Source organism: Melozone crissalis, unplaced genomic scaffold (assembly GCF_028551555.1).
Source record: "Melozone crissalis strain CALT ecotype California unplaced genomic scaffold, PUWL_Pcris_2 ptg000002l_1, whole genome shotgun sequence".
Classification (NCBI taxonomy): Eukaryota; Metazoa; Chordata; class Aves; order Passeriformes; family Passerellidae; genus Melozone; species Melozone crissalis.
Window position 1 is genome coordinate 19,021,104 of NW_026535780.1, and position 26,560 is coordinate 19,047,663.

The window sequence follows — 26,560 nt, forward strand, 5'->3', positions numbered from 1 at the left end:
GATAAATCATGGATGCAAAGCAACAAACAAGAGAACTTTGCAGTTTGGGGGGTGAGTCTGAATACACTTCTGCTTGGGAGAGAAAATTTTTCTTTAGGTGTGTTTCTTGCAGTCTTTTCTAATCTGAGAGAAGTCAGCCTGGTGATGACAGAAATTGGGAATCTTTGTAATAATAGAAAATAAAATTGTGTACTCCTCTACCTTTTCTCCTTTTCTGTTTAAGATGATTATTCTCTAGATAAAACATGCAGAATTTATACTTCTTGGTATATTTTCAAGCACTTTAGCATAAAAGGAGGTAATTATATTTTATTTTCTAACAATATCCTTCTTTTCAATTTGGCCCTCAAGGCACTTTTTGTAGCATCATTGTGCAAGATGGGCTGGTAAGGTTCATGTACTTTTTAAGTATTCCATAATGAAAATCAGACGAGCAATTTCGCATACACAAAAAAAAAAAAAAAAAAAGACACAAAAAAAAAAAAAAAAGTAGTAGTTCAAACCTGAGATTTAGAGAAGAAGAAAATCCATATGTTTTTAAATCTTTTGTCATTGTTGTTTGTCATTTTGTAACAGCTTGGAGCAATACTTAGTCCAAGATTTCAAACAGAACATGGTTAGCTCTTTAGTCATGGTTAGGCAGTCACTTAAGGCCACCATCACTTATGTTCTGTATGCCAGTGAACACAGGAAAACACACATTTCTTCAAGGAAAAGGCCTGATTTAATAAGCTGGTTTCTTAAACCAGCTGCTTTCTTAAAGTTTCTAGTTACTCCTAGCTTTTATTTATGACTGAGTTCTAAAGTTCTAAAAAATGCTCCTATGCAAGCCTAATTTTATGACGTGTTGTGAATTAAATTTCTTTGCGGTCAGTGGAACACAGGTGCATCTTTGTGCTTCTTATACAGGCCACTGATTTGCTGTGGTAGATAAGGCCTTAGAGGTTAAATGTTTTGTCTGCAATATGATGAGTTGTACAACAGGAAAGGGAATAGCATTATAAAAGGATGTGGGATGAGAAAATGAGATGGCTAGGAAGCATTTGGATGCACAGTTTCCAGAGAAACAGGAAATCCTGTTCAGCATGAACATAAATATCTATGGAAGTAAATTAATTTTAAAGTGGTCAAAGTATTTGGATTTTAAAACTGTTATTTTTCTGGTTCTGGATGATCTTAGAGAAGAACATTTAGAGTACAATTCATTGAATGAATATTTGATTGATTTCTTATACAGCTGCTTAACTAAAGGCTTTATTCTGGTTTATAATTTATAGTTTTATAAAGCATTTTAAAGACATCAAATATGAATGCATTTTGGGTCCCAGTGTAGGTGATGGAAAGGAAGATTGAGGATGGTCAACACCTCGGAAACCCAAATCTCTTAAGAGCCATTTGAATGTGGAGCTGCTCCCAGCCAACAGTAACATCTGGATTCCACTACAGCTTAAATAACTTTCCAGATGGATGTTGCTTATGTTCCCATTTCCGTAGACAGGGCTGACATTGTGAAAAAAGAGTGAAAAGCTTGAGGATCTGTTTACAGCATCTGTATAGTGCTTAACTTGTTCTTACTAGCAAGTCATCCATTTCATGGAGTCTGAGAGTCATGGAATTGTCATAGTTGGAAGGGATCTCCTGAGATCATCCAGCATAACCCCCTGCCCAGGCAGTTCCAATCTCTTGGCACGTGTCCTGGTTCTGGCCCAGAGCAGCGGGAGTGGAATGGCCAAGACTGTAATGTTACTCGATACCAACTTATGTCATTGCCAGGGATGGGGGAAAGGGATTCTCTCTGTTTCCAAGATGAAGGACAGTCTTTTCTAGTGGGAAAAAGCATGGTGTGGTGGGGAAGAGTCAGATGGTATTTGTTGTGTTTTTCTGTGTAAATAGTTTCTTTCGCTTATACTTTTTGTTGCTGTTATTGTTCGTTTTCTTATCTCATTGCTGTTTCCACTAAATTGTTCTTATCTTAACCCACAATTTTCACCTTTTATGCCTCCAATTCCCAGAGCAGAAAAGGGGAGGGGAAGGAGGGAAGGGTGAGCAATCAAGCAGGATCTGGTTTGGGAGAGCCCTGGTGGGGGCACTGAAGTGGGGAGTACCATTCCTGAACCACAAGAGTATGTTAGCTGTGGAAAGGAATCACATTTGGTTTCTGAAGATCTTACACTGAATGTTGAATAGAGAGTCATATGAAGAGTGTCTTGAATTCTGAAGGAGACATTACGGATCTGCTGGGTGCATCACACAGTGGGGCAAGCAGGGGAAAGAAGGCTGCTGCAGCCCCTGCCAGGCTCTCTGCTGGACCCTTCATCCCTCATGTGCTCCTCTCATTTTAAAGTTTCTGAAGCAAGCTGAGGGCAGTTTGTCCTGCTCAGGAGGGCTGTACGTTTGTACAGAATGGAAGTGAAGGTATGTATAAGTGTTTAAGAGTGCAGCATGAGGATTTTTAGGGGTTTGTGGGGATGGAAAAACTTCTGGGACAGCACTGAAGGCCTGAGTATGCAGAAAAAGGCAGAACTGATGTAACCTTATCCATACTGACTTTTGGCTCTGGTTTTTGAACTGAAATCTCCTCCAAACTTTGCTCATTTTGCAGCCCAAATGATGCAAGGAGTAAGGGAAAAATGAAGTGTGGACACTGAAGGGTCTAATTAATTTTCTGGTCCTCAGTTACTTATCAGCGTGGATGTTTTCTATGAAGTTCAATCCTAGTTATAATATTATTTATACTGCAGTATAAATAATAAATAAATTAATTTCTTCTTCCTAAATTAAAAATAAGCTAGGATAGCTTTTTGATTCAGAAAACTTATGTTTTCTTCATCAACATTACTGTCCACTCCCTACTCAGGGTTGCATATGACATGACAGATAACAATGACCCTGTCCTAAAGGTCTCTACATTTAAATATTTTGTCTTGAAGACAAAATTTGAGTGTAAATTGTGTCCTTGGAAGTCTTCGGGCCTTCAAAGCCATTTAGAAAGAACCAGCACCATACAGAACATCTGACAGAAAAAGAATTCAGCAGCATAGATTTGTGGAAAGTAATTTTGAAATGTTGGCGTTGCACTGGTGTTTCCTCAGAAAAAATGTGCGACACCTCTTATTTTCAGAAGAAAAAGAAAGTAAGCTGAAGTGTACACCTGCTAGAATAGAGACAGTGCTGTGCTCCTACCCAGGGTAGTCATGGCTTGGACGCTGCTGCTGTGCTGCAGAGCAAGCAGGGAATGCACTCACTAGATCAATCAGATTGCTCTCTTTGGTATTGTTTACAATAATTGTTAATTAGTTTCCTAGGATAGTGCCTCATTTGCGGTCAAAATAAAATGTACACCAGATGGAGAGAAAATGAATTCCAAAGGAGTAATCTATTCATATACATAATTATTCCTTGGAACTCTAATGGTGGTGGTTTTGGCTGTTTAAACTCCAGCAACAGACAGATCAAGCAGATGACATTGCTTAAACATTATTCAGGATTTTATTGGATAAACCATAAACAATTGATATATGATCGCTTTTTGACTGGCTTCTTTCATGTGTTTTAATTTGATACTGTGATTAACATTTTTTCATTTAGAGACTTTGAGTTCAAATTTTAAAGTTGCAGAAAATATTTGATAATATAAAATAAATATAATATAAAATATCTGATAATTCATGTAATTTCTCTCTCCTCTAAAATTAGAGGTGTTTTTATTTCTCACCCTTTTGAAAGAATCATGTTGTTACAAAGACAAAACTGATTCAGGAAACATATTCCTATGTAATTAGTAAGTAATTTCAGTGGGAATCTCAATGTCCTTGAATTTAAGGATGTGCTTAGTAAGCTTCTTCAACTGATCCAAATTTACTTACTTTGGAATAATTCTAGTATGTCTATTACTTCTATAGTAAGTAACTTTTAGGATAAGTCAGTCAAAGTTCCATGAAGTGGTGGGGATTTTTTTTTTCTTATGCAGATATTTTTCTGTTCTTAGAATAAAGGATTTGCTGGAATGCAAACATTTCTGGAGACTTTTGGCTCTGTGGTGGAGCCTATGGGGACTTTGGGCTGGATCTTTTTGCTTTGTTCAATGAAACTGGCTGAGAGATGAACTTTTATACCACTGTACACACTGTGAGGGATATCTTGGCTATACTCTAAATTTCTGTCACCTTCCTGAATCTGAACATTTCAGTAAGAGGGTGTTTAAAGAACACTTAATTCAATTTTGTTTTTTATGTAGTATAAAAATGTAAAATTGACAAATTAAATTTGTATCTTTGTCCCATTAAGATGACGTTAAGAAGGCTGTAGTAGGTGCCCAAATATATGGAGGTGACAAAACCAACAAAACCAGAGCTGGTCAGGGGACTTTATTTGTGCTTTGCTTTTAAAGGTCTTTAGAAATCAACATTTTATGTGCAATCAGATTGTACTCCCAAATAAAGAAGATCAGACTATTTTCATAACTGTCTAAAAATTTAACATTAAACATTATATAAAAGAAAATTATTTAAAATATGTAAAGAGATCCTATGAAGGTTTTCTTTTTGACATTCACATAATTTATGTAATGTATATGATGCTTTTCTGTTGGGTATGGGATAAATCAAAATCCATCTCTGACAAGGAGAAAAGCATATTACTGAAGTTTATACAGTACTGTCACAGAGCAAATATTCACAGGGCTCTGGCACAATGTCTTGGCTGTGTAGGAAGACATCCACACATACAGGTTAAACATTTAGAAACCTCGGAAAATAAATGTACATAGATAATTCTGTAGAACACTAAAAATTATATGTAATTTATGTATAAAAATTGTTCTGTACAGGTTTTATTGTTAAATATACACATTCTAATTTATGCTGAAATATCTGAAATATTTGTTTTGTTTGCTTTTTCAAAAGAAGTTTCATTACATCATGAAGTTTGACAGTGTTTCCTGTGTGATATTGTATGGGTATTGGTTTAAGTTGTTGACTTTTTAAATAACACAATTTACAAATACATGTAGAAATGAATAAGGCAACATCAAAGTGGTAGATATTAATTATACTGGCAAATGGAAGAAGTCTTTGGTGGCAGACAGGGAGACAGGAGCCTCATTTAAGAGCCACTGGGATCTAGCATGGCTTGAGGCAGCAGAAGGTCAAAGAGGAGTTGGAAAATAGAATCCTGGTGCAGCCAAGTGGTGCTGTCTCTAACAGCTGCCCAAACCTTTGGGCTCCAGTGTAGGCTCTCTTCACTCCTTTGTAGTTCTTTCCAGTGGTGTAAAGGATGGTCATGAGACATCTCACTGCTTTAGCTTCTCATGAGCTGCTGAGTAAAATTTGTTTCTTCCATTTATGGATGGACAGAGAGTGTCTGTCCATGTAAGAAATGAAATGTAATGAATGTCCATGAAATATAAGAGATGATCGTGCTCAGAGCTCCCATGGACACCAAAATGATAGTTGTACGTGACAAGGTTGTGTCAGCACAGAGAGGTGAAATTAGTCTTGTTTCTCATTCAAAATGCCTAAATGAGCATGCCAAGTTTCTCCCTCTCATTCTGGTAACTAAATTTTCTGTAGAAATAGTCCTGAGGTGTGTTTTGAAGCAAGTTGGGTTTTTTTAAATTACTGTATCTTGAAGGAAGATTCCCCTCTCACCAGTGAAATCCTACTACAATTTCAGCTGTGGCAAAATTAACTCAAAGTAATTATAGTTTGAAACAACAAATCTATGCTGTATATGCCTTATTTTATGCAGTGTTCTGCCCAATGTCTAACTTACAAATACTGCACATTTCTGAATCAATGATTCATTTGAGGGAAGTAATTCTAAACTGGGAAAGTGTGCAGCTGATCAGTCATTAAGAAACCCCCAGTGAGTAATTACATCAATGCATTTGAGCGCATGGGGACAGGTTTTAACAGGGTGGAAGGGAAATGCTTGTATGGAATATGGGAGTCAGAACAAAGAAATCTTGCAAAAAAGGAGGAAAATTATTTGTCAACCAGTGTAAGAGAAGACAAAGGCAACACAAGAGCTAAAAAGTCTAAATTTTAGAAGTAGAAATGGAAAAGGAAATATGAGGGGGAAGTGAAAAAAAAAGAGGTTTGTCATTTGCAAAGATCAGGAACTAAACTAAAGCAAGTGCTAAGCACCTGACTCAGCAAACTATCCAGCCATATGCTCAAGTGCATTTTTACTTAACAAAGCACTCCACAGTCAATTAAGCAATCACTGGGGTCAGGAGGAACTTTTCCATAACAGCTATGAGAATGTAATCTCTTAGATTTTATTCCTTTTTAATTTAGCAACATGTAGGTTTTGTGCTCCCATTGTTTATGAGATTAGACAAAATGAGGATGAGACAACAAAGATTTTTATAGTTTCTATATAAAATTCTAAATGCATGCATGATGAAAAGCACTCTCTGTTTACTTTACAAAAAGTATTTGAAAAAGTTGCATCAATCGCTGGGTTTCTGCTTTGGAAATATGTCTTAAAAATACAGAGTTTGAAGTATGTAGGAGACAAAATTGGCATGAAATTATCTCAGTTGTCTGTATTCCTTCTCTGTAACAAGGAAGAGTGGTAACTTTGTAAGGTTTGGAGCTAGCTAGGACAAATATTGATTATTTGGGAAAGCGTAGAGTTCTGCACCAGTTGTTCCACAGCAGTGGTGCATTTCTCTTGCACTGATGAGCATCCCTGCTCCCTCAGAGAGCCCAGAATGGTCTGTGCCAGCCCTCTGTATCAGCTGCCCTCCACCCTCTAGTTGGTGCCATGTTCATATTCCTAAGAAAAGCAAATACTATGTTGTGTGATGTAGATAATTGCCTTAGAGGCCCAGGAAAGGGATCATGTTCAAAACTTTGAGATATTTACTGAGACTACCTAATTTAATATTATCTATTGGTAAATTGTCTAAACTAAGTACAAGCTGATAATTAAAAAAGCACATTACTACTGTCTTTTCTTCATCAAGGAGGTCATTAGCAATCACATCAGAAGAGGAAAAAAATATATCCTAATTAGTGTGAGGCAGAAATATACAGACAGGATGCATTGTTCAAGGTCATCTAGAAGAGATTTTTTTTGCTGTAAATGTAATTAGGACAAATTGTCCAACACATGGAGTTGAGTACACGCAAGCATGATCATACATGGAATTAGTTTTTAAAATAATCAGTTGTTTAAAATAGCACCCAGTTGCATAAAATGAACAAGTAGCAGTATTTGGTTGGCTTTTCTTCTCAATTCTGTAATATTGTACAAATTAATATGGACTGTGGTTTGGGATTTGGGGACTTTGGAGCTGAGTAATGGGCATTTTGAATAAAATATATGGACTCATCTATAGGGCCTATATGATTGAGCAATCTTTTTTTTTTTTTTTTTTTTTCTTTAGTTGATTTTAATGGATTCTTAAGCACCTGGCATGTGAGTCATGGTGCTCTCAGCTATTCAGCACCAGTGCACCAGTGGGTTGTTTTTGTTCCTACACTTTGGAAGAACTTGCTAAAGGGGCAGCAATCTTCCTGATTTCAGGGCACTTGGCAAGTATACTGGGAGATTTAGTTTGAATTATTTGTATACTACTGAAATTTGGAATTATTATATTTTTATAATCTATGGATGCATGTATGGGAAAGTTTAAAATACATTCTTTCAAACTGAAGTATTTTGTGTGTGTCTAGTCACTAAGTTCCAGGCAAGGATGAGAATTTTTATTAAAGTAAGCAAGATAGTTCAGTGCAGCTGGTTGTTGTGTGACTTTTCTGAGGTTACTGTCTTGTAATAGTGAAATCATTTAGAGAACTAATGTTCTTATGTCTCTGTATATCTTTCCTGCTTATTTCTAGAACTAGTAAAAGCTGATGTTACAATTCAGATTATTAGTAGTACAAACCTTTTTGTCTACTCTTTAATTCGGCAGCAATTGATTTCCTGTATACTCACTCATTATTATGAAGTCAGTGTGGCAAACAACAATTTTGGGGAGAAAAATCATTAAAATCACAAATTTAAGAGTAACCTCTTTTTTTATTCAGTATCTAATATGCATTCTTCATGTGAAAATTTCTGTTAAGTGTGCAGACTACTAGATAGTGGTCTCATAAAAAATCTTTTCAGGTATTTTAAATTGCAATGAGGTAAGAAAACACTGTGTGGATATGTTAATGCTTTTGGATTATTTCTCCTCAAGAACTGTTTTAGCTTTCTCACAGGCTGCATGGAATTTGCTCAGCTGTGATCCTGGAATTCTGTCAGTTTGCTGTCTCTTGGGGCAGGAAGATATTAGCTACTTAAATACTAAATTTTAATTATTACACTTCATAGGCCTTCCTTTCTGAATGGCTGTACTTTCTGTCATATGTTGTAAAATCTATTACCACTGTGATTTATATTATGACAGCCTACAGTTCTGGATTAATATGCTGATTTATAAATACACTGTTAACTTAGTTTTCTCAGTGAGATAATTAGGTATCTGTTTCAGCTGGATGAAATTAATTTAACGAGTGAAGTATATGGACACTCCAAAACTGCAGCTTTTTCTGATTAATGCTTTCACTGACTGATGTGTCACTCTAAAATACTTAACAACACCACACTTTGTTGTAAGAGAGGATAGAAATGAGGCACTTAGATGTTTTTGCACAGGGAGAGAAGAGTGTGATAAGGTATTTTATCACATGATGCAAAAGAAAAGATTTCATCTGCTGAAGAGTCTGGAAGCAAGGTATTTCTGATTAACCAGATAGTGATATCCTCTGTTTTCAGATTGCCAGAAGAAAAAACTTAGTATTGAAGAAAGGTTATGTATTTTGGGATAATCTGTGATTTAGTATTCATTCCACTGCCATAAGATGATGCAACACTCAGAGAGGAATGCAGTGAGGGCATAAAGCACGAGAACAGTTTGTCCCTCCTGAGCAAGGTCCTGAGCACCTTGATCTGGCTTTGAAGTTATCCATTCTTTGAGGAAGTGTTTGGATGAGATGGCCTTCAGGTGTTCCCTCCCCTCTTAAATTATTCTATGCTTCTCAGGTTATCTGGAGATAAAGTCCTTCAGGAATGCTTGTTTCATGATTCTACTTCCCAAATCGTTCTCTCATGAGACAATCCATAATAAGTGAGCACCTAAATGTTCTGTGGTTGATGACATTTTGTTCATTCAGGTAAATGGTAACTTGAGGGGTTGCACTTCTTGAACATAAGTACATTTTAGACCTATCTGCTGTTTGTCTAACTCGTAAGACTGTTGCACCTGAATTCCAGGGAAAACAGAACCCTGTCATGGGAGGTGTTATGGAAACTCCTGTCTGACCACCCAGAAGTGACTCAGTCACAGTCCCATCACCTGAGCTGAGACCAAGGCTGCTTCACAGAAGGAGCCCAACAACCCCATGAGTGCCCTGCACAGTGTGGGATTCCCTACACATTCCACACTCAAAAACTCCACACTCCACACTCACATCCTCCAACCAGGTTCTCTAACTGGCTCAACCCCAGGTTTCCCATATTACTCTTAGAACTCCGGATCCTTAAAATAATTTAATCATGGTGCAACAGAATAACCTTTTGTGCTGAGAAGTGGAGCCTAATAAAGGACTCCCTGGGGCTTTTATAACCTTACCTTAGGTGTGCAATAGTTTGGGGTGTTCCTGTTGGTTCACTGGCTCCCTCTGTGTCTCAGTGCCAGGTCACCTGGCTGGTGCCACAGGTCCCCAGCCCTTTGCAGCTCGTGGCTCTTGCCACCCAGAGCTGGATTTGCAGCTGGCTCTGCAGCTGCACCCTGAGCTGCCTGCATTGATTGTGTTCCTCTACAGGAGCTCAGGTTTGGCCCTCCCAGCTGCATCTGCGCCCCAGCGTCCCACAGCCTCTGGTGGGCCAGGTCTCAGCACCATCCCTTACAGATTAGGTCTCAGACATGAGAATGGACATTCAAGATGTGCTTAAAGGCTCAGTACACACTGCTTTGGAATGCCCAGAGTGAGCAGAAGCTTTGACTCATTCTCTGGAGGTCAAGGCTGGAACTGAAACCAGTGAAGATCTGCTTCTGTGGTGTGGTTACTCCATTCCACAGGCTGCTGAGCACCCACCAGTTAATAAGATATGCAAGAGAAGGGGTCACTTGAGTTTGAATTGTTTGGTTTCCTAAGTTGAAAAGTTCTCCTTTATTTTCATGGCTTACAGGCTGGCTTGTGCACTCAATAATCACAAAATCTGGTTTACTCTCTCTGTCGTAACTTTTGGTTAAGTGAAATAATATGAAGAAACCAATGCCTGTGATTTAAATATTTTTTCAACATGTGTTTTTGATGTTGAAACCTTAAACAGGATTTCTCTTGCACAGACAAATCTGTGTCAAGGGGAAGGGGTTACCACAAAGTATGTCTGTTAAATGCCACTGTCTGTGTATAGAGATTTATGAATTTTGGCTATCAAGACGTTTTTTCTAATGTAAGAGTTCTTAAATCTGTTTCTAGTCCATTCTGTGACACTTAACCCAGTTTAAAAAGAAAAAAATAAGCTGTCTTTTACTAATTTGAAGGTAACCTTCAAACAGCTGCTAGAAACAACCTTAAGAGTAAATGAAAAATTGCATGTTCTTTACAGATATTTTTCATAAGAAGTGGACACTGCTATGTTTCTTATTGTCATTTTAGATATGCTAAAATTATCTAATATAACTTGCTATTATTTTAGCAAAAAAAAAAATTTTTTTAAATTTCGTTAGCACCTGTATGTCAATTTATTAGCAGACAGCTAATCTCATCAGGATCAGAGGATCTCATCAGGAGGATGGTTGCACTATGACTTTTTTTTTTCCTATTCTGCACTCCCTTCCCCATTCATTAGGTGTGTACAGAGCAGACTGATCCTGAGCATAAGGACATCCCATGGTTCAGTATCTTGCTGATCAATCAGCTGACCTCCTGTCAAATTTCTGGCCAGTAAACACATTGCAAATTTAGGGAGCAAACCTTTTTTTGATGCTACAGATATCCGATTTTCAACTAACTGTGTTAATAAACTATATAGCTCATATTATCCACCATAGTGGACAATATAGATCAGTTCCCACCGCGTCACATTAGCGTAGCCAAAGGGAAATACCGGGCCAAGCCACTCGATGTCAGTGTTGCTTCACCGAGTTCTGCCTAGCGCAGCATCCTTAAAAGAGCTGAAAAGTCCATTTTGCAGGGAAGATGTTTAAGTAGAGCCCAAGCCTTTTGAGCCATGCCTGGCTTCTGTGTTGCCTCAGTGTTACTGTGCCCATAGTCTCGTCAATTATCTGCATGATGAGGGGATGGAGATTATAGCTTTATGTGCTTTGTTAAGGGTGAGAATCGTATCTTTCTCAGTTTAGGTCCACATTCAAGTAATTGGTGACTAAAATCAGTGTTCGTGAAATTAATTATTACTGAAAATGCATTGCATCCAAGCGTGGGAGATAAATTGGCAAGCTTTGGAGTTTGTGGATTTTGTCTGGCTTTGATACAGCAGAATTTCAGAGGGGGAAGTTATTTAAATATCAGTAATAAATGATTTGCATACTTACACATATGCTTCTTCTCTGCCCAGTGTTGTGGTTTAACCCAGGTTTATGTAATACATGCGGTTGATAACCTACTTTTTTACAAATTCTCAAAATTCAGGAATGCTGTTTTGAACAGTGTGGATTGCTATCACTGTTTTTGTGTTGTTGCATTTGTCAGCACTCTGTTTTAATTCTAGTAGCTTGTATTATATTCCCATGTGCTATGTTCTGCAAAATATGAACTGCACAATTTGGTCTCTCTAAATTAGTTCCTATCACCCTCTTTTTAAAACTTGACTTTCATTCCTATCCAGTTATGCTTTGTCAAAATACTTTCAATTTTTCATAGGAAAAATTTGTCTAGGAGTTTTAGCCATAATTGCTAAAGACACAAGCTTTATGTGACCAAGATTTTTGCTTGTCTTGTTTTCCTAAGTCTTTCATTTAGTATCACCTTAATCCTTTAGCCATACTTGACTTCTTTTTTGACAGAAACAGAGCAGTACCAAAACTGAGTTCATAAAAATTTTTGGTCAGGATAGAGGAAAAGGATGAGCAGCAATTATTTTCTGCACAGAATAGAAAGGTGAGGAAAGCTCAGTCATTATGTATTCGTTATCTATTCAGATCTAAATCTTAAGATCTAATATGTTTTTGCCGGTGGCCAGCCAGAAGGTGTGTGTAGTTTTGGATTAATGCTAGCACATGCTTCCCTTTACCCAGTGATGGTGGAAGGGCGGACTTCAGTGAGTGAGTTGGGTGCTCTGGATGTTCTTGAGGGGAAAAAATTATGCACAGCAGCAGAGCACAGGTTCAGTTAGCTCAAACTGGTTTAATGCTGGATGTTTGCAAATATTTAGTTCCTTCCTGAGAAAACTTATGAAGATCAAGCCACACTGCCAGAATCACAGAATGGACAAGGTTGGAAAGGAGCACAGTTGGTCACCTGGTGCAACCTCCCTGCTCAAGCAGGGACATCCCAGAGCACATGGCACAGGATTGTGTCCACATGGTTCTTGGATATCTCCAGTGAGGGAGACTCCACATGTTCCACTTTTTTCCATCTATGCCTGTCTGAGGTGTGAATAACTTCATTTAAGTTCTATGAGTGTATGTACACATAAGTATAGTTTTTGAACTTGCCTGCCAGTTTATGTGACATCTAAAGGCAGTTCTCATGCAAGAATTCAAAGATTTCCTCCAAAGGTTTTCCTGCTTCCATATAAAATGGATTTAGGGCTTCTTTGTCAGAGCTTACCACAATTTTTTCCTTTTGGCGTCTAAATTGGAGTAAGGTGTCAGATTATATTTTTTTTTAATCCCTTGAGGCCAGAGCTAGAGAATCAAACCCCCTTTCTTCATATATCCACCAATGTATGTAAACTTCCCATGTATGTAAATGTTAGAGGAGCTGAGGTTACCCCATTTATTTTTGGAAACTTTTTGCAAATCAGGATTTTAAAGCCCACCATATCTGATTCATGATGCCATAAATATCTCCTTCTATATACTATCTGAATTCTAATTTTTGACTTATGGTAATTATCTTTTTAGCACTGTAGATAAATATCCTGCTAGAATTAAATTTTTATGCATTTCCAGAACAAACAAAAAACTACTATGGTAATCACTTGAAGAAACGTTTTACTCATATGAGATTATCAAAAAAGCTAATTGTGAAGCATCTAATATTACAGAAGTATGTGTAAATACACTGACTTAAATGTATAAAACCAAAGGTTTCTCATGTTTACCCTTTGGTGTTCCAGAAAATGAAGTTTTATTCACTGGTTTCAGAGCAAGAGAGGGTCTCAGAATCCTGATAGCTCAGGTACATCATGAAACAATTCAGCCTATGGAAAGCCTGCGTAATCTGGGAGTGTATACACTAAAGATTTATAACAGCTGATGGGAAGGAGTTTAAACACTGTGTGTGTGATACAACGTGTTTCCATAAGGATACTGAAGTGCTCTAGGAAAGTGGAGGGGATTTTAGGTTTCTTTAAGATTCAAAGGCTGCAATATTTTGTAGTGAGGTACAGGCTTGTTATACATACCTATACATCAGTTTTCCCTTAAAAACGTTGATTTTTCTGGGGGTTTGTAACTATTGCTTTGTGTCACAGGTAACTAGGATTATTTATTTATTTGAGTTACAATGAAGAATGTATTTCAATAGTGATAGTATTATCAACTTCAGATTTATGGATAATGCAGTTTTTTACTTATCAAAATTCTTGTTGGGGTTAAACAAAATTTCCACAAAAATTCCACAACAGCTGTAGGATGCTTGAACTCATGCATGCCCACACTTACAGAGAGATACCATCCTCTGTTATTGGTAGGGGATAATATCTGTTGATAATGGAAATCCTAGGTGTTCAGATACTGATCTGGGAATGAGGTAAACTTGTCCAGTTTAACTGACTCTGCAATTAGAAGGTGGGAAAAGCTCAATTACAGACCTGCTCAAACATCGTCAGTATTTTGGTGCAAGAACTTTGAGGACTGGAGAATATGTTCTTGTGTGTTTAGCTACGGTTCTTTGGTTTCCCACTGTGGGTTTTTTTGCCTGTTTCAGAATATCCAGAGCTTTTAGCAAACAATGATTAAAAAAAAAAAAAAGAGGCTAGGCTCCTTGGCTCTTTTACACAAGTACCTATATTTGGGGATATTTTTGCACATGCATATTTATGTGTAGAAATGTATTTTGATTTTTATTTCATGGTAAATACTGTTATAGTTAGAGGTACTGAACATTTCATCAAAACTAAGCAGCACCTGACTGCTGAGTAGCCCTCATTGAAGCTCACATAGTGAATTCCTGTCCACTTCTAACTATTGTAAGGAAAAGATTTGTATTGTGAAAACTTGGCAGGCATAAATGCCTCAATTATGAAATCCTTGAACTGCACTTTCAAGTTAAAAAAAAACAAAGAAAACAAAAAACACAAACTACAAAAAGAATAAATGAAAATAATTGATGCTTAGAGGTTTATTGTAATGAACAGAAGTAAGATTACCTGTCTTTAAATAGTGTACGTTGTTAATGGGTGGGCAGGGCAAAGAGTAAGTATGCCAGGAATAGTTAAAAGTAAGGGTCTGTCTCATGCTAAGAAATTCTTTCTTTCTCTTCCTTTTTCCTTTTTATCTTTGCAATTCTATGGGACACGGTTGTGGACACCAACTGAATGTCACTCAGCAGAATGACTTGATGCATTTGTCTTTGTGCCAGTCTACCTGTTGTGTTTGGAAGCAGTCTCATTTTTCTAAAATTGTTTTGGGTAGAAAATGCTTCAGGGTTTTTTTGCCTTAATTTAAACAATAAAATGTAAATTAATTTCTATTTTTAAAAAAGGAAATATTTAAAAAATATAAAATTTGATTTTTATTGCTTACTACAGAACAGTGATTGGGAAGACACTTCCCCCATATAAGGGATCTTGCATTTCAACTTAAATTTCTTTGCCATCCAGAGATACAGAAAACTTAGAGGAAAGCTTACTGTGTCCTTGCTCCATAACAGTCAAGGCATTTTAATGCCTGAACATTTAAAGCTCCTCTGTGTCCTTATCACTTCGTGTCTCAGCACTTTATATCGTACACAAGGTGCACGACATTATTACAAGAACAAATGTTACTGGGTGAACAGCCTGTGCTGAGAGAGCCTTTGTGGAGTGGACAGCCAAGAGCAGAAAGGACTAGCTTTGAACAAGAATGATTGTCACAAGAATTCTTGGCACTGCCCATGTGAAGCTGATACCTTGCAGTCCCTCTCTGCACTTTGAGCTTGTTACTCCGAAGTTTGAGTTTTCAGCCCACAGAGAGATTCTGTGTATGTTTCTGGTAGGGCTTATTGCTACCTGATGTTCTGCATTTGCTACATAAACAAGGTTTTTGTGTAATTTAGAAGACAAAATGCTGATGGAGTAAGACAAGACTTCTAGCACGAGCTTTACTGAGGTCTCGATGCCTCCCGCCTGCGGCCAGGAAAGCTCCCCCAGGAGGGACCAGGCTGCTCCCAGGCTTGGCAGGGAGATGCCTGCTCTGCTGGGCACTTCTTGCTCAGATTAGCATAGCCCAGCCTATATCACACACACACCCAGTAATACCTCATTTTGCCACTGGAATGAGGCCAAAAGCACAAGCATTACAGGGATATAAAGCGGGAAGTTACTGGAAAGAATCACAAACTAACTTGAGACTAGACCAAATTTTTGCAAACAGCAGAAAATATGATCTTTTTCTGTAGACAGTTCTTGCGTTTAATGTAGCTGTTTATATGATTGAAGCACTTAATAAGTGTTTTCATTGAGTGTAGTTACAGAACAGCTGCAGAAATTTTAAGTGCTTCTGTTCATTTTTTTTTCTTTGCAGTTTGGAACTGAAAAATCTTAGAAGAAAACTGGACACTGGCAGAGATCAGGGTGATTCCTCAACAGTGCGCTCCTCTGACAGAGGCACTGCTTTTGTGGGGTAGGAATGATGACAGGGGCAAAAAGGAAGAGAAGTACAGTCTGGAGGAAGATCCAGGCTGTTCGCTTAGAAGATATCAAAGCCTGGTGTATGAGGAGGCTGCCTATCTTGACATGGGTGCCTGTCTACAACTGGAAGGAAAATCTGGTTCCTGATACTGTTTCTGGGATGATGCTAGCCATCCAACAGGTGACTCAAGGTACAGTTAACTCATTTCAAATTAATATTTTAAGTTTGTCTGGTCATATCGAATGTTGATTGAATCTAAATAAAAATATAAGGAAAAATATATAGTCTTAACTAATTTATAGAGTGGAGGTGTAAAAGTGGAAAGAATTCATTTAATTTCTGTGTAACTTTACTATTTATCCTTTGACATTTTTTCAAACATTGAATATGGAAGGTGAGAGAGCAGTAACTCTCTTCATACAGGATATATATTATATACAATGTTTTATCAGTTAAATAACCATCTTTTTCTCCATTTTACATGGAAAACAAAATATAACTCAATGATAATTGCACTATAAAATAAGCTGTTGTGGAATAAACACATGTGTGATACTAATACCTGTAAAATTCCAAAGCACAGCAGGAAGAGGTCACAACTTTCTGTGCCTAAAGAGTATTCCTGCCAGAGATATTATCCAGGGAGAGGATTTGTGGCATCCATGGCTTGTGTGCTGATTTAATGCTGTATTGCATTACCTACCACACCTCTTTTCAAGCAGCAATACAAAGCAGGGGTGGAGCTAGACTCCATTTTACAGCTAAAAAAAAAAAAAAAGCAGAAAAAAGGAAAAGCTTCCCAAACCCTGCACAATGACCTGCAGAAACTTTAAGTTCCAATCATCTTGCTTAGTAAAGTGATTGCTGCGAGGAAATAAAAGCTTTTGTCAGTTTTTGATGTCTCTCTGATAGTGTCACCTTCGTATGATAATTTCTTATATTTGTCTCCGACAAATCACAGCTTCTTATCTCAGATGGACTTTAACTTCTTCCTTCATGTGAATGACATCTATTGTTTCCTAACAGTCTTCCATATTAAATGTGTGCTTAACTATCATTCATGTTGTTAAACACTCCTTTAATTGAATTATGCTGCAGCTTGAAACAACTGATTTGTATAAGTATTTGTGCTTTCAAAGTAATTAGGAACATCTGCATTGGCATGATTTAACTTTAGAAACCTTAATACTGTAACTTGGCAATGTATCTAATTTCACTGGTATGTGTGCATACAACAATTGTAATTAAAATGCTGCTAATACAGTATGTTAAAATTAATCAAAAATGCTATGTTAAACATATTTCTGCAGTCCTGGGAGTTTTAGCCAGGATTTTAATGTTTGACTCTTGTACCAAGAAGTTGTTTACTGTCACAGATAAATCTGTGAAGACAAAAAATACAGGTTTGTGGTTTTTGGTTTATTTATAAGTACTCTAGAAACAATTTTATCTTTATACTGTTCAAAAATAAATACTTTTAAACTCCTGATCTGTTTTTTCTTTCTCTGCTTGCTACTTCTCAAGGTTTTGGAATGATTTTAGGGGATGAAATAGGAAAAGAGTTAGAGACAAAAGCATTTCATCATCTTTGTGCTGCTTTAATTTGAATGCAAATATAAGCTCTTTCCCTAGTGCTGTAAGCATTCCAGTTACCAGCACTATCCGAATATTTTCACAGGAAGACTTATGGATGAAAAGAAATTCCATTTGTTATATAGCACAAAGCCAAAAAACCCCAAGTTTTTGGAGGTCCTATTGTGACTGTTTTCTTCCACCCACAAGATAAACCAAGAAATTTTGTAATGCAATGCAAGGCAGAAGTTCTAATAATAGTAGGAAAAAAAGTTAATTGGTGATAATTGATTTGTTGAGCATATTGTCAACCTCAGCAACAGGTTTAGGCAAATCCTAGTATAAGGAAATAAACCTGAGTAATGGAAATACTTGGAAAAATGTGCAGTTGTATTCATATGCAACAGTTTTCTGAGTGATGAAAACTGCAAACTCTAGGGTGGAGAGCAGTCCAGTAGCTTGAGAATAATTAGAAAGGCCTTGCAAATGAGCTGTGTTTTTCACAATTTCCTTCTGTGGGATTTCTTACTCATCTGGTATTGGTCATATTCAGACTATTCAGGTTGGCAACTGCTCTGATCTCGTGTAAGGCGTTTGTGTTCCCACTTCTAATCTGAATTTTAGATAAAATTGCTGATTTCACTTTGTATTGCAAGGAAGAAAAGATGGAAGTCACTGTCCTTACTGTGCTGTAGTGAAAGCAACAAAACTGGGCTGGGGAAAAGGAGACTGAGGGGTGTAACAAGATGGAAAGTGAAGGCGTGGGATTATCATAATGTACTGCTGGGCATTTGTGATGAAAGAGTCATTGCTGAAACCAGGCAGTCGTTCTGAAAGTGTTCCTGTAGTTGTTTCGTTGTCTGCTAAAAATAATAAATAAATATTAATTCAGAAGTCCCAAAATTCAGGGATCTTTACCTTATGAGAAAATACTTGTATTTTCTCTGTATGTATCCCCTAGTTTTAGAGTCCTTTATCTACTTCTACAGAATATGGAGAAAGAAATGTCAAAGATAATTATGTTTCTAAAAATTTTATGAAAATATCAAGAAAAAAAAAAAGCCTTTTCAAATACTCCAATTGGCACAAAGGTCCAGCTGGACTTGCACAGTTTCAGACTACAAAGTCAGCCAGCCACAAGTCAAAACTAGTAAAAGAAATCAGGCTTCATCTGTTCCAGCTATTTAATATTAGTTCCAAGTATAATTTAATAATGCTGACAAAGAATCCTTATTCTTACTTTGATACTTAAGGTTGATAAAATAATCTTTAAATCTAAAATGAACATCATGATGCAGTCTTGAAGTTTGCTATACACTGTAATAGGAAGTTAAGAAATTTGAGCTTTTATATTGTGGTAATCACAACATAATTTGTATAATTTGTCTCAAAAACTTCTCAAAACTCTGTTATTGATAGACCAGAGCAATATGTCTCTAAATTAACAAATAAATCCCTAACTTTCTTGTTGGATTAGCATTCATTGTCCTCTTCCCTTTCCCTTTAAAACTTATTAATACCACATCCACAGTCATTCTGTGAAGAGTCTTTCCATTTAATTTTGTATCCCTCATCTTTGCAAACAAATTCAACTGCTAGATCCATGTAGATGTCCCATAAGTGCCTAACCTTCTTTTTCCTTTCCAAATTGAAATCATGCTGATAAAACAAAGGGTCTGCTGTGCAGGTAAGTAGTTCTCAGCAAGTTGTTTCTGTGTTCTTCAATGGTCAATGAAGACTTAGTTGATGGAAGTTAATGAACATTAAGTTATTAGAGAGAATCCAAAGGAGGGTAAGGAGGATGATGAAGGGCCTTGAGGGGAAGCCAGATGAGGAGCAGCAGAGGTCACTTAGTTTGTTCAGCCTGGAGAACAGGAGACCGAGGGGAAACCTCAACATGCTTTGGGAGGAGGTGGAAAGGCAGGCACTGATCTGTTCTCTCTGGTGACCAGGGACAGGACTTGAGGAAACTGAGTCAGGAGGGGTTTAGGGTGCGTTCTTCACCCAGGGGGTTGCTGGGCACAGGAAAAGGCTCCCCAGGGAACCGGTCACAGCACCAGCCTGGCTGAGTTCAAGAAGCATTTGGACAATGCTCTCAGGCACATGGTGTGACTCTTGGGGTGTCCTGGGCAGGGTCGCGAGCTGTACTCAATGATCTTTATAGATCCCTTCCAAACTTAGTTTGCTCTGTGATTCTGTGCTTGTGAGAGGTGGTGAATGACTGCATTTACATCACTATTTTTTCCTTTTCTTTCATTCTCTTATTAAGTTGTCGATCTTGACTGACGAGTTTTCTCACTTATGCTTTTCTGATTCTCTCCTGCATCCTTTGAGGAGGAGTGAGTGGCTGGATGGGTACTTAACTGCTGGCTAGAATCAATCCATCACAGGGGTGATTAATCTGACTAAATCAAACCATCTGCTTTGTTAAGGTTCATTAATTATATTAATAAGTTTCCTCTGAGTGTAACAGGGATGGGCTCAAGTGTAGACACTGATGAGGCAGACATCAAAGTTTAGGTGTCTTAACCATTATATCCATGTCATTGTGGGTAATAAACAGATAAAGATATCATGTTTAACAGTTCATGGTTAAAGGCAGGTCTTACAGTTTTCTTTTCTGTAATTCATCCATTGACCTGTCATAATAGAATTATTTGTGGGTTTTTTGTGTGACTCATACCCATACCCATAAAAGAAGAATACTTTGATCAGCCTGGGTCTGAATTTTTCTTGGTTTCCTTACATGATAAAATTAAGATGCATTATGATACAGTCTTCCCATGTAGCTAAATCTCACGAAACTGTCATCATTTTTTTTCTGTAGCCTTCTGAACATGTGCTATAATCCCATCATAGCTCTTCAGAATGCATCTGCTTAGCTTATTTGCCCAGTGGTAACTTTTATTGCACCAAGCAAATTATTCATCTTTACTTTCATGGCCTTTCATAGGTGATCTTTCCTGATATTATTTATTCATTACCAAGCTCTTGATCCATCTACCGATAATCCACTTTGCTATTCTTCTTCATTCAGTCTTGTCTTTTCAAAAAACCAGCTTTTTACTCAGGATTTAAATTTTGCAGTGTATATTTTTTGGTAGTCATTCCTCATTTTTTTGCTATTTAGAATGTGGGATTTGGGGTTTTTTTTTTTGCTTGTTTTGCTGTTTGTTTTTTCCTGGGCAGAATTATGCACACTGCTCACAAAGACTGGCATATAGAAACCATGTGCCATGACCCATCAGTAAGCTTCCCTGAATGTCCCTGAATGCAACAATTAAAACCAAGTTTATCTGAAAAAGTTTATAAAAGATACCCTCTGTCATGCAGATGAGTTAATTGCCAGGGGAATTACTACCCAAGTTAGTCTTCTTGAATATATACTTTATTTTTTGAATGTATATTTTAGTGTATGTAACTTATTTATCTTGTCTATACAGGTAGGGGACACAAATGTGTCCGAAGTATTTTGGTCATGAAATGCTGTGAAAATTAAGTGCTCTGCATAACACCTGAAGTTGTTTTACTCTTTCTGGATGTAAATAACTAATGTAGGTACCTAACTTCAGACAATGTCAACCCTTCTCTCAGGCTTCTTCCAAGATCTCTCTTGAGGTTTTGATAATTATAAACCTCATCTTCAAGCTATTAATGACCAGACTGTCTCCTGCTTACACAAACATTTGACTTAAATTCTTTTTTTTTCGGTAATTTTCTGGGTGATGGTAATACTTATACCCTGCACTTTTCTTTATAACAATTTAAAACTCTTTACACTTACCAGTAATAGAAAAGTTTATGGGTAGGGAAATTAGACACACAAAAATGCTTTTGCTCAAAATAGAGAAAGTACTTGTGCAATACTACACTGAGAGTTTATGGTGCAAAGAATTCAGGTTTCAGTAGTTTGCTACTGAAATGCATGTTTAACAGTGCAACTGAGTTAAACCCCTCCAAAAAACCTCAAACCTACCAGTGCTTTTACAGCCTTTAAAAAATAAGTGCAAAATACAGTGTTTCATTTATTTTGGTTATCTCTGTTCATAGATGATGATCTCAGTAGAAGAACAGGCTAGGAGAAGGAGTAGAAAAACAGAGATTATATTAGGGAGAAAAATGGCTCAGGTTAATTAAAACATGAGAAGGTTTTTTCTTTATCAGGAAAGGTGTTCAAATTAAAAGACAGTTGCAGCGCATAGAGAAATGAAAATAAAGTAACTTGAATTTGTTTAGATTTAAAATTGGGAGTAGTTCTAAAAATATTATATTTAATTATTGGGTTCAGAAGATGGATCTCCTTATCACATAATCCCATTCATGGATGTGCTAAATTACAAACAATTGTGTTTGGCTGTCATAAGGGGGAGCAGACCACAAGAGAAGGTCTTCACAATTTTATGCTCCCTTTCAATTTTATGATCTCTGAGCTGCTGTTTTTTATTTTTTTTTTCCAAAAACAGTAAAAGTGAAGTTTGGAACTTCTGTACATATATGAAAAAGTTAAGACAAATGTGTGCGAGTTTCAAAATGAAAGCACTGTCACTCTATTTCTGATTCAGTCTTTGCTTGCTAAGTTGTGGAATCATAAACATTTTTCTGTTTCTTTTGAAATAAATATTTTTCTGAATATTATATTGCATGTACTCAGTAGCTGCTCGCTGGAAGCGTGAGGGTATAAGATTTGGACTTTCAAACTTGCCAGATTGCAATGATGTCAGTGTTTGTAGTTTTAAAAAAATATATTTTTTTGTAGGCAGCTATTACAGGGATATGCTTAATGTAGAATTTATATATAGTATTATACATTTGCTGCCTTTCCTGTGACCTATCCTGAACAAGAAATGTTTTGGCTCAAGTGGATTTTGGTGGGCTGTTTTTTTGGAGGGTGGAGGGCCCTAGAGACATATTTCCTCTAAAAGTTAAATATGTAGATGGCATCTGATGAAATCAGTATTGTTATTTCTGCCAACTTCTTTTCTTTTTCATTCTTCAAGCCCAATAATAACTCACTGAGTCTTGGTGTGGTTTGTATGTTTTAATTAAACTTCATTTAATCTGGAGCTGGATTTATTGCTGAACAACTAATTCCTTAACACTGGCTGGAGACCCTGACATTAAAAAAAATTAACTATACTGCCTTCCTGCATTTCAGAACTGGTGCCCAGTGTTTTGGAAGGCATGATGCCAGGAACTTATATAATTTTTTTTTCTTAGCTTTTCATGGAGGAACCCCAGCTGTGTCTTCTCAAGAGTGATAGTTGCCAGGGGTTTATTTCAGGTTCTGATCATAAATGTAGGCATAAATATACTCTAAGCTCACTAACTGGAGCTAATAATTTTATTAAGGGGTAAAGCTGCCTTGTAAATATACATCTGGCTTACAAATAACACGTGTAGATGAAATAGAATAGGCACATTTGGAAACAGAGCCAGAAAAACCTCCTACAGAATGCATTGGAGAATCCATGTAGTTCATGATTTCTGGAAGAGCGTCCAGTTGAACTCTGTAAGACTTCTCTCATGCAAAGAATAATGATGTAAGCAGAATATGAAATTTACCATGTTAGTGAGAAAATGTGGGACAATGTTTCACACTTTACAACTCTCCAGTGGAGCATCAAGGCACTTAGGCTGCTGTGCATGCAATATTTTCTTTCTAATGTCTATAAAAGTTCTTCCAAATTACACATGTGCTAATGCAGACCTGTCTAACAGACTGCTAGAAATGTGAATTCATCTTCTGGATGACCTCTGGCTGCCCTGGGGTCTCCTGTCCAGGTGCACTCTGGTGTGCACTCACTGCGTGCCCAGGTGAGCTGCGTGGGCCTTGGGGTGCCTGAGCACCATGGACAGAGACTGAGCAACCCAGGAAACATTGATCCTTGAAGGAAGAAATGACACCCTACATAATCTTCCAGAGCAGAAAACTGTTAGTGTTCAGATCCTTGGCGACTGATTTGCCAAAATGGATGCCCTTTTCATGGATTTCAGCAAGTCCAGCTCATCGGGATTAAGGCCTCAAATCACTCATGACAGGTTTTTGTTTCTCCACAGCATTGATGCTTCTCAGAAGATTACCTCATAGTCACCTGCTTGCCAGAAACTTCTGAAGGCTTCATTCTCTGTTTATTCTTACTGAAATACAGAGATTTTTACCTATAATCCACTGTCAAAATCCTTCTTTGTTTCTGGAGGTGGCTGAATTCTTCCGGTTTTACGGCTGGCTAGTGGATAATAGAACTCCCTGTGAAGCAGTTTATAAAATCTTTGTGGTGTTCAGATATGGTGTCAAATTTATCCTAAAGGGATCTTAACATTTCAGATTGTCTGTCAAGATTGATAGATTTTTTTGAGGAGCTCTATTAAAAGAAAAGAAAACACTAGGAATTTTTTAATGTGCTGTTTTGTACGTATCTATTGCATACAGAAGGGTCAAGCTGTCTTGAGCAGTGAAATCATAAGCTGGTCATGCCATCCCCTTACTTCTTGTACCATAATGCTTGCATATTTTCCTTTTGAACATTAAGATACAAATGTCAGTATCTGGGGATCTGTAAAGTGGCAGAATAACACAATGTTTTCTCAAATCCACCTTTGATGTGCTTGTCAGATGGAACATTGAGAGAGCTGCATTTCAGAATCTGTGAAATACTGCGAATTCAGGTACTATGGCTAACACAGCTGAGGTGCTTAACTCTTACCAAGCTGAAGGAGACTGCTGCATGGGCAGGAGCTGCACTGAAGGATCCTTCAGAAAGAAGGGGGTTGCCAAATCAACATTGTGTGGTCTCTGAAAGATTTATGGTTCGTTTTTGAAGGCCTGTCCTTCCATTTTGTCTTTACATTCTTCATTTGCCTCAGGCTTTGAATGACAGAAGAACCAAGGAATGATTTTAAGCTCTTGGTACTTTGTCACCAAATAAGTGAGACAGAAGGTACAATCCACTTCTGCAGCCCCAGCAAATGTGCATTGAGAGAACTGACATTGAGCTGCCCAGTTTTGGAAGTTAATGATTTCCAAAAGATCATTTTGTGTTTAGAGCTTTTATGATGCCATTGTTAAAGAACCCTCCAGAACTAGCAGGTTTGTGTAGGAAGACTTTTATAATGAAAATATAATGTTATTTTTTTTCCTATAGTGGAAAAAACTTTTCTTGTTTTTTCTTCAATAGACGTTACCTATCCTGGAGTTAGAAATTAAATCCTAGTATATGAGTCATTGGTTAGTTTGATTTGATTTCTCCAGGAAGTATTGATAGGAGACTGATTAAACATGTGTCAGTTCTATATCCTCAGAAAATACCCTTCTTGCTACATAATAGAGCTTTGTGAGAAGAAGGAGTAGAAATGGAGAAATTATATTTTTCTGAAGCATTAGAGAGTGCCCACAACTGAAGATAGTATTTTTGAGGGGGATAAGATGAATTAGTGACATTTAGGGTTCCATAAACCTGGGCTCTGACCATCTTGGAATAGTCACACTTAAGAGTAAAAGGTTACAATTACAGAAAGTTATTTGAATATATACTCTATCAGAAAAACTTTTAAAATATATAAAGCTTTTTACAGTAAATATTAAATTATACTCATGTTGATACTCCTCAAATTAATTATTGGCCTAATACTTTTCCTGCTTCTTATTTTAATTTCTGGTTTGCACCTAGTATTTCCAAAAGATGTGGTAGAGTTTTCCTCAGAACAGATGTAAGTATCATGAGCATATTTCCAGATGCAGAAAACTGTTAACTAGTTGACTATAGTCTGGTGATTCACAGCTCTTCCTATGGAAAATATTTTTTTATTGCTGTAGTTTTGGCACTAATCTAATTAGCAGAAACTTCCAACTCAAACTGAGACTTTTCTCCTGCGGCAGGAGATGGCCTTGTTTCTCTTTGTATTGAGTTTGTTATTTTGCAGTTGCTTGCATTGACACCAAGTGTTAAAGATCCCTTGCTTTTCAGCCTGGTGTGCCAGAGGACTGGAAAGCACCTGGTGCTAGTCACAGGTCATGGTTTTCAGTGAAAGTGTGTCCCACAATGTTATCTTATGATAAGGAGGTAGTTAAAACAAACAATATTAATGTACTGTATCCAAACATACTGCTCAATATTTGTTTGCATTTCTTTTCATGAAATTTGTATTCTTATATGAAAACCTTAATGTCACTGCCATGGGGGCTTCTCCATATTGCCAGTGAAGATTATGGGAGATCCTTACTTTATGATCTATTTTCTTTAAGTATTACTCTATGGAATGAAAAAAAAAGAAAATAATGTTTCTTGTCTTTTGACAGGAAAGTTCTTGAGCAAACAGAACGCATTGCAGTGAAGTTTAATATGAAAATTAATGAAATAAGCTTAAATATACTACTGATTACATCTTGAAAAGTATTTGAATTTTTAGGGCATTTTATGCCTAATAAGAAAACCTGAAGTCTTTACTGATTCTATTTTATAATGCCCCTCTGCTCTTACATACTTCAGTAAGTGCTACACATCCTTCAGTAATGGGAGTAAAAACCTAACAAACAGAGCCAGGACTCAAATCAAAGGCTGGTAGTTTTAGCTCTGGCCTGATTGCCACAACCTCACCATGAAAAAGAATGACAAATTGCTTCTAGAAACTCAATACAAAACGTGAAAAGTCCAGGCATGAAATGGAGAAAAACAAGGGCCAAATTTAAGCTCAGATTATCTGCCTGTAAACAAGTGATATTTATCAGCAGCAGATAATCTGGATTTATAACTATAACCAGGATCAACAAGCTCTTCCCAAAAACCTTCTAAAGTACATATCTGGCTCAACATTCAGTACTGAACCTTGTGTATTCCCTTATACTTGGCAAGTACACAGACAGGTCACTCCATTTCAATTATGTTGTTATAATTAAAATATGACTGAAATACTGATTTTTCTGATTCCTTCACTTTTTGGAGTCAAATAATTAGCCTAGCATAATGCTTT

At 37.0% G+C, this 26,560-nt stretch overlaps 1 protein-coding gene across 1 annotated transcript in view; it reads left to right on the top strand.

Moving 5' to 3' along the window:
• The first annotated feature begins 16,018 nt into the window (after nucleotides 1-16,018).
• SLC26A7 (solute carrier family 26 member 7) overlaps nucleotides 16,019-26,560 on the top strand; it is a 64,274-nt gene continuing 53,732 nt past the window's right edge. Inside the window, exon 1 of the mRNA XM_054284252.1 lies at nucleotides 16,019-16,211. Coding sequence (XP_054140227.1) covers nucleotides 16,019-16,211 — 193 coding nt within the window. The remainder of the gene's footprint in view (nucleotides 16,212-26,560) is intronic.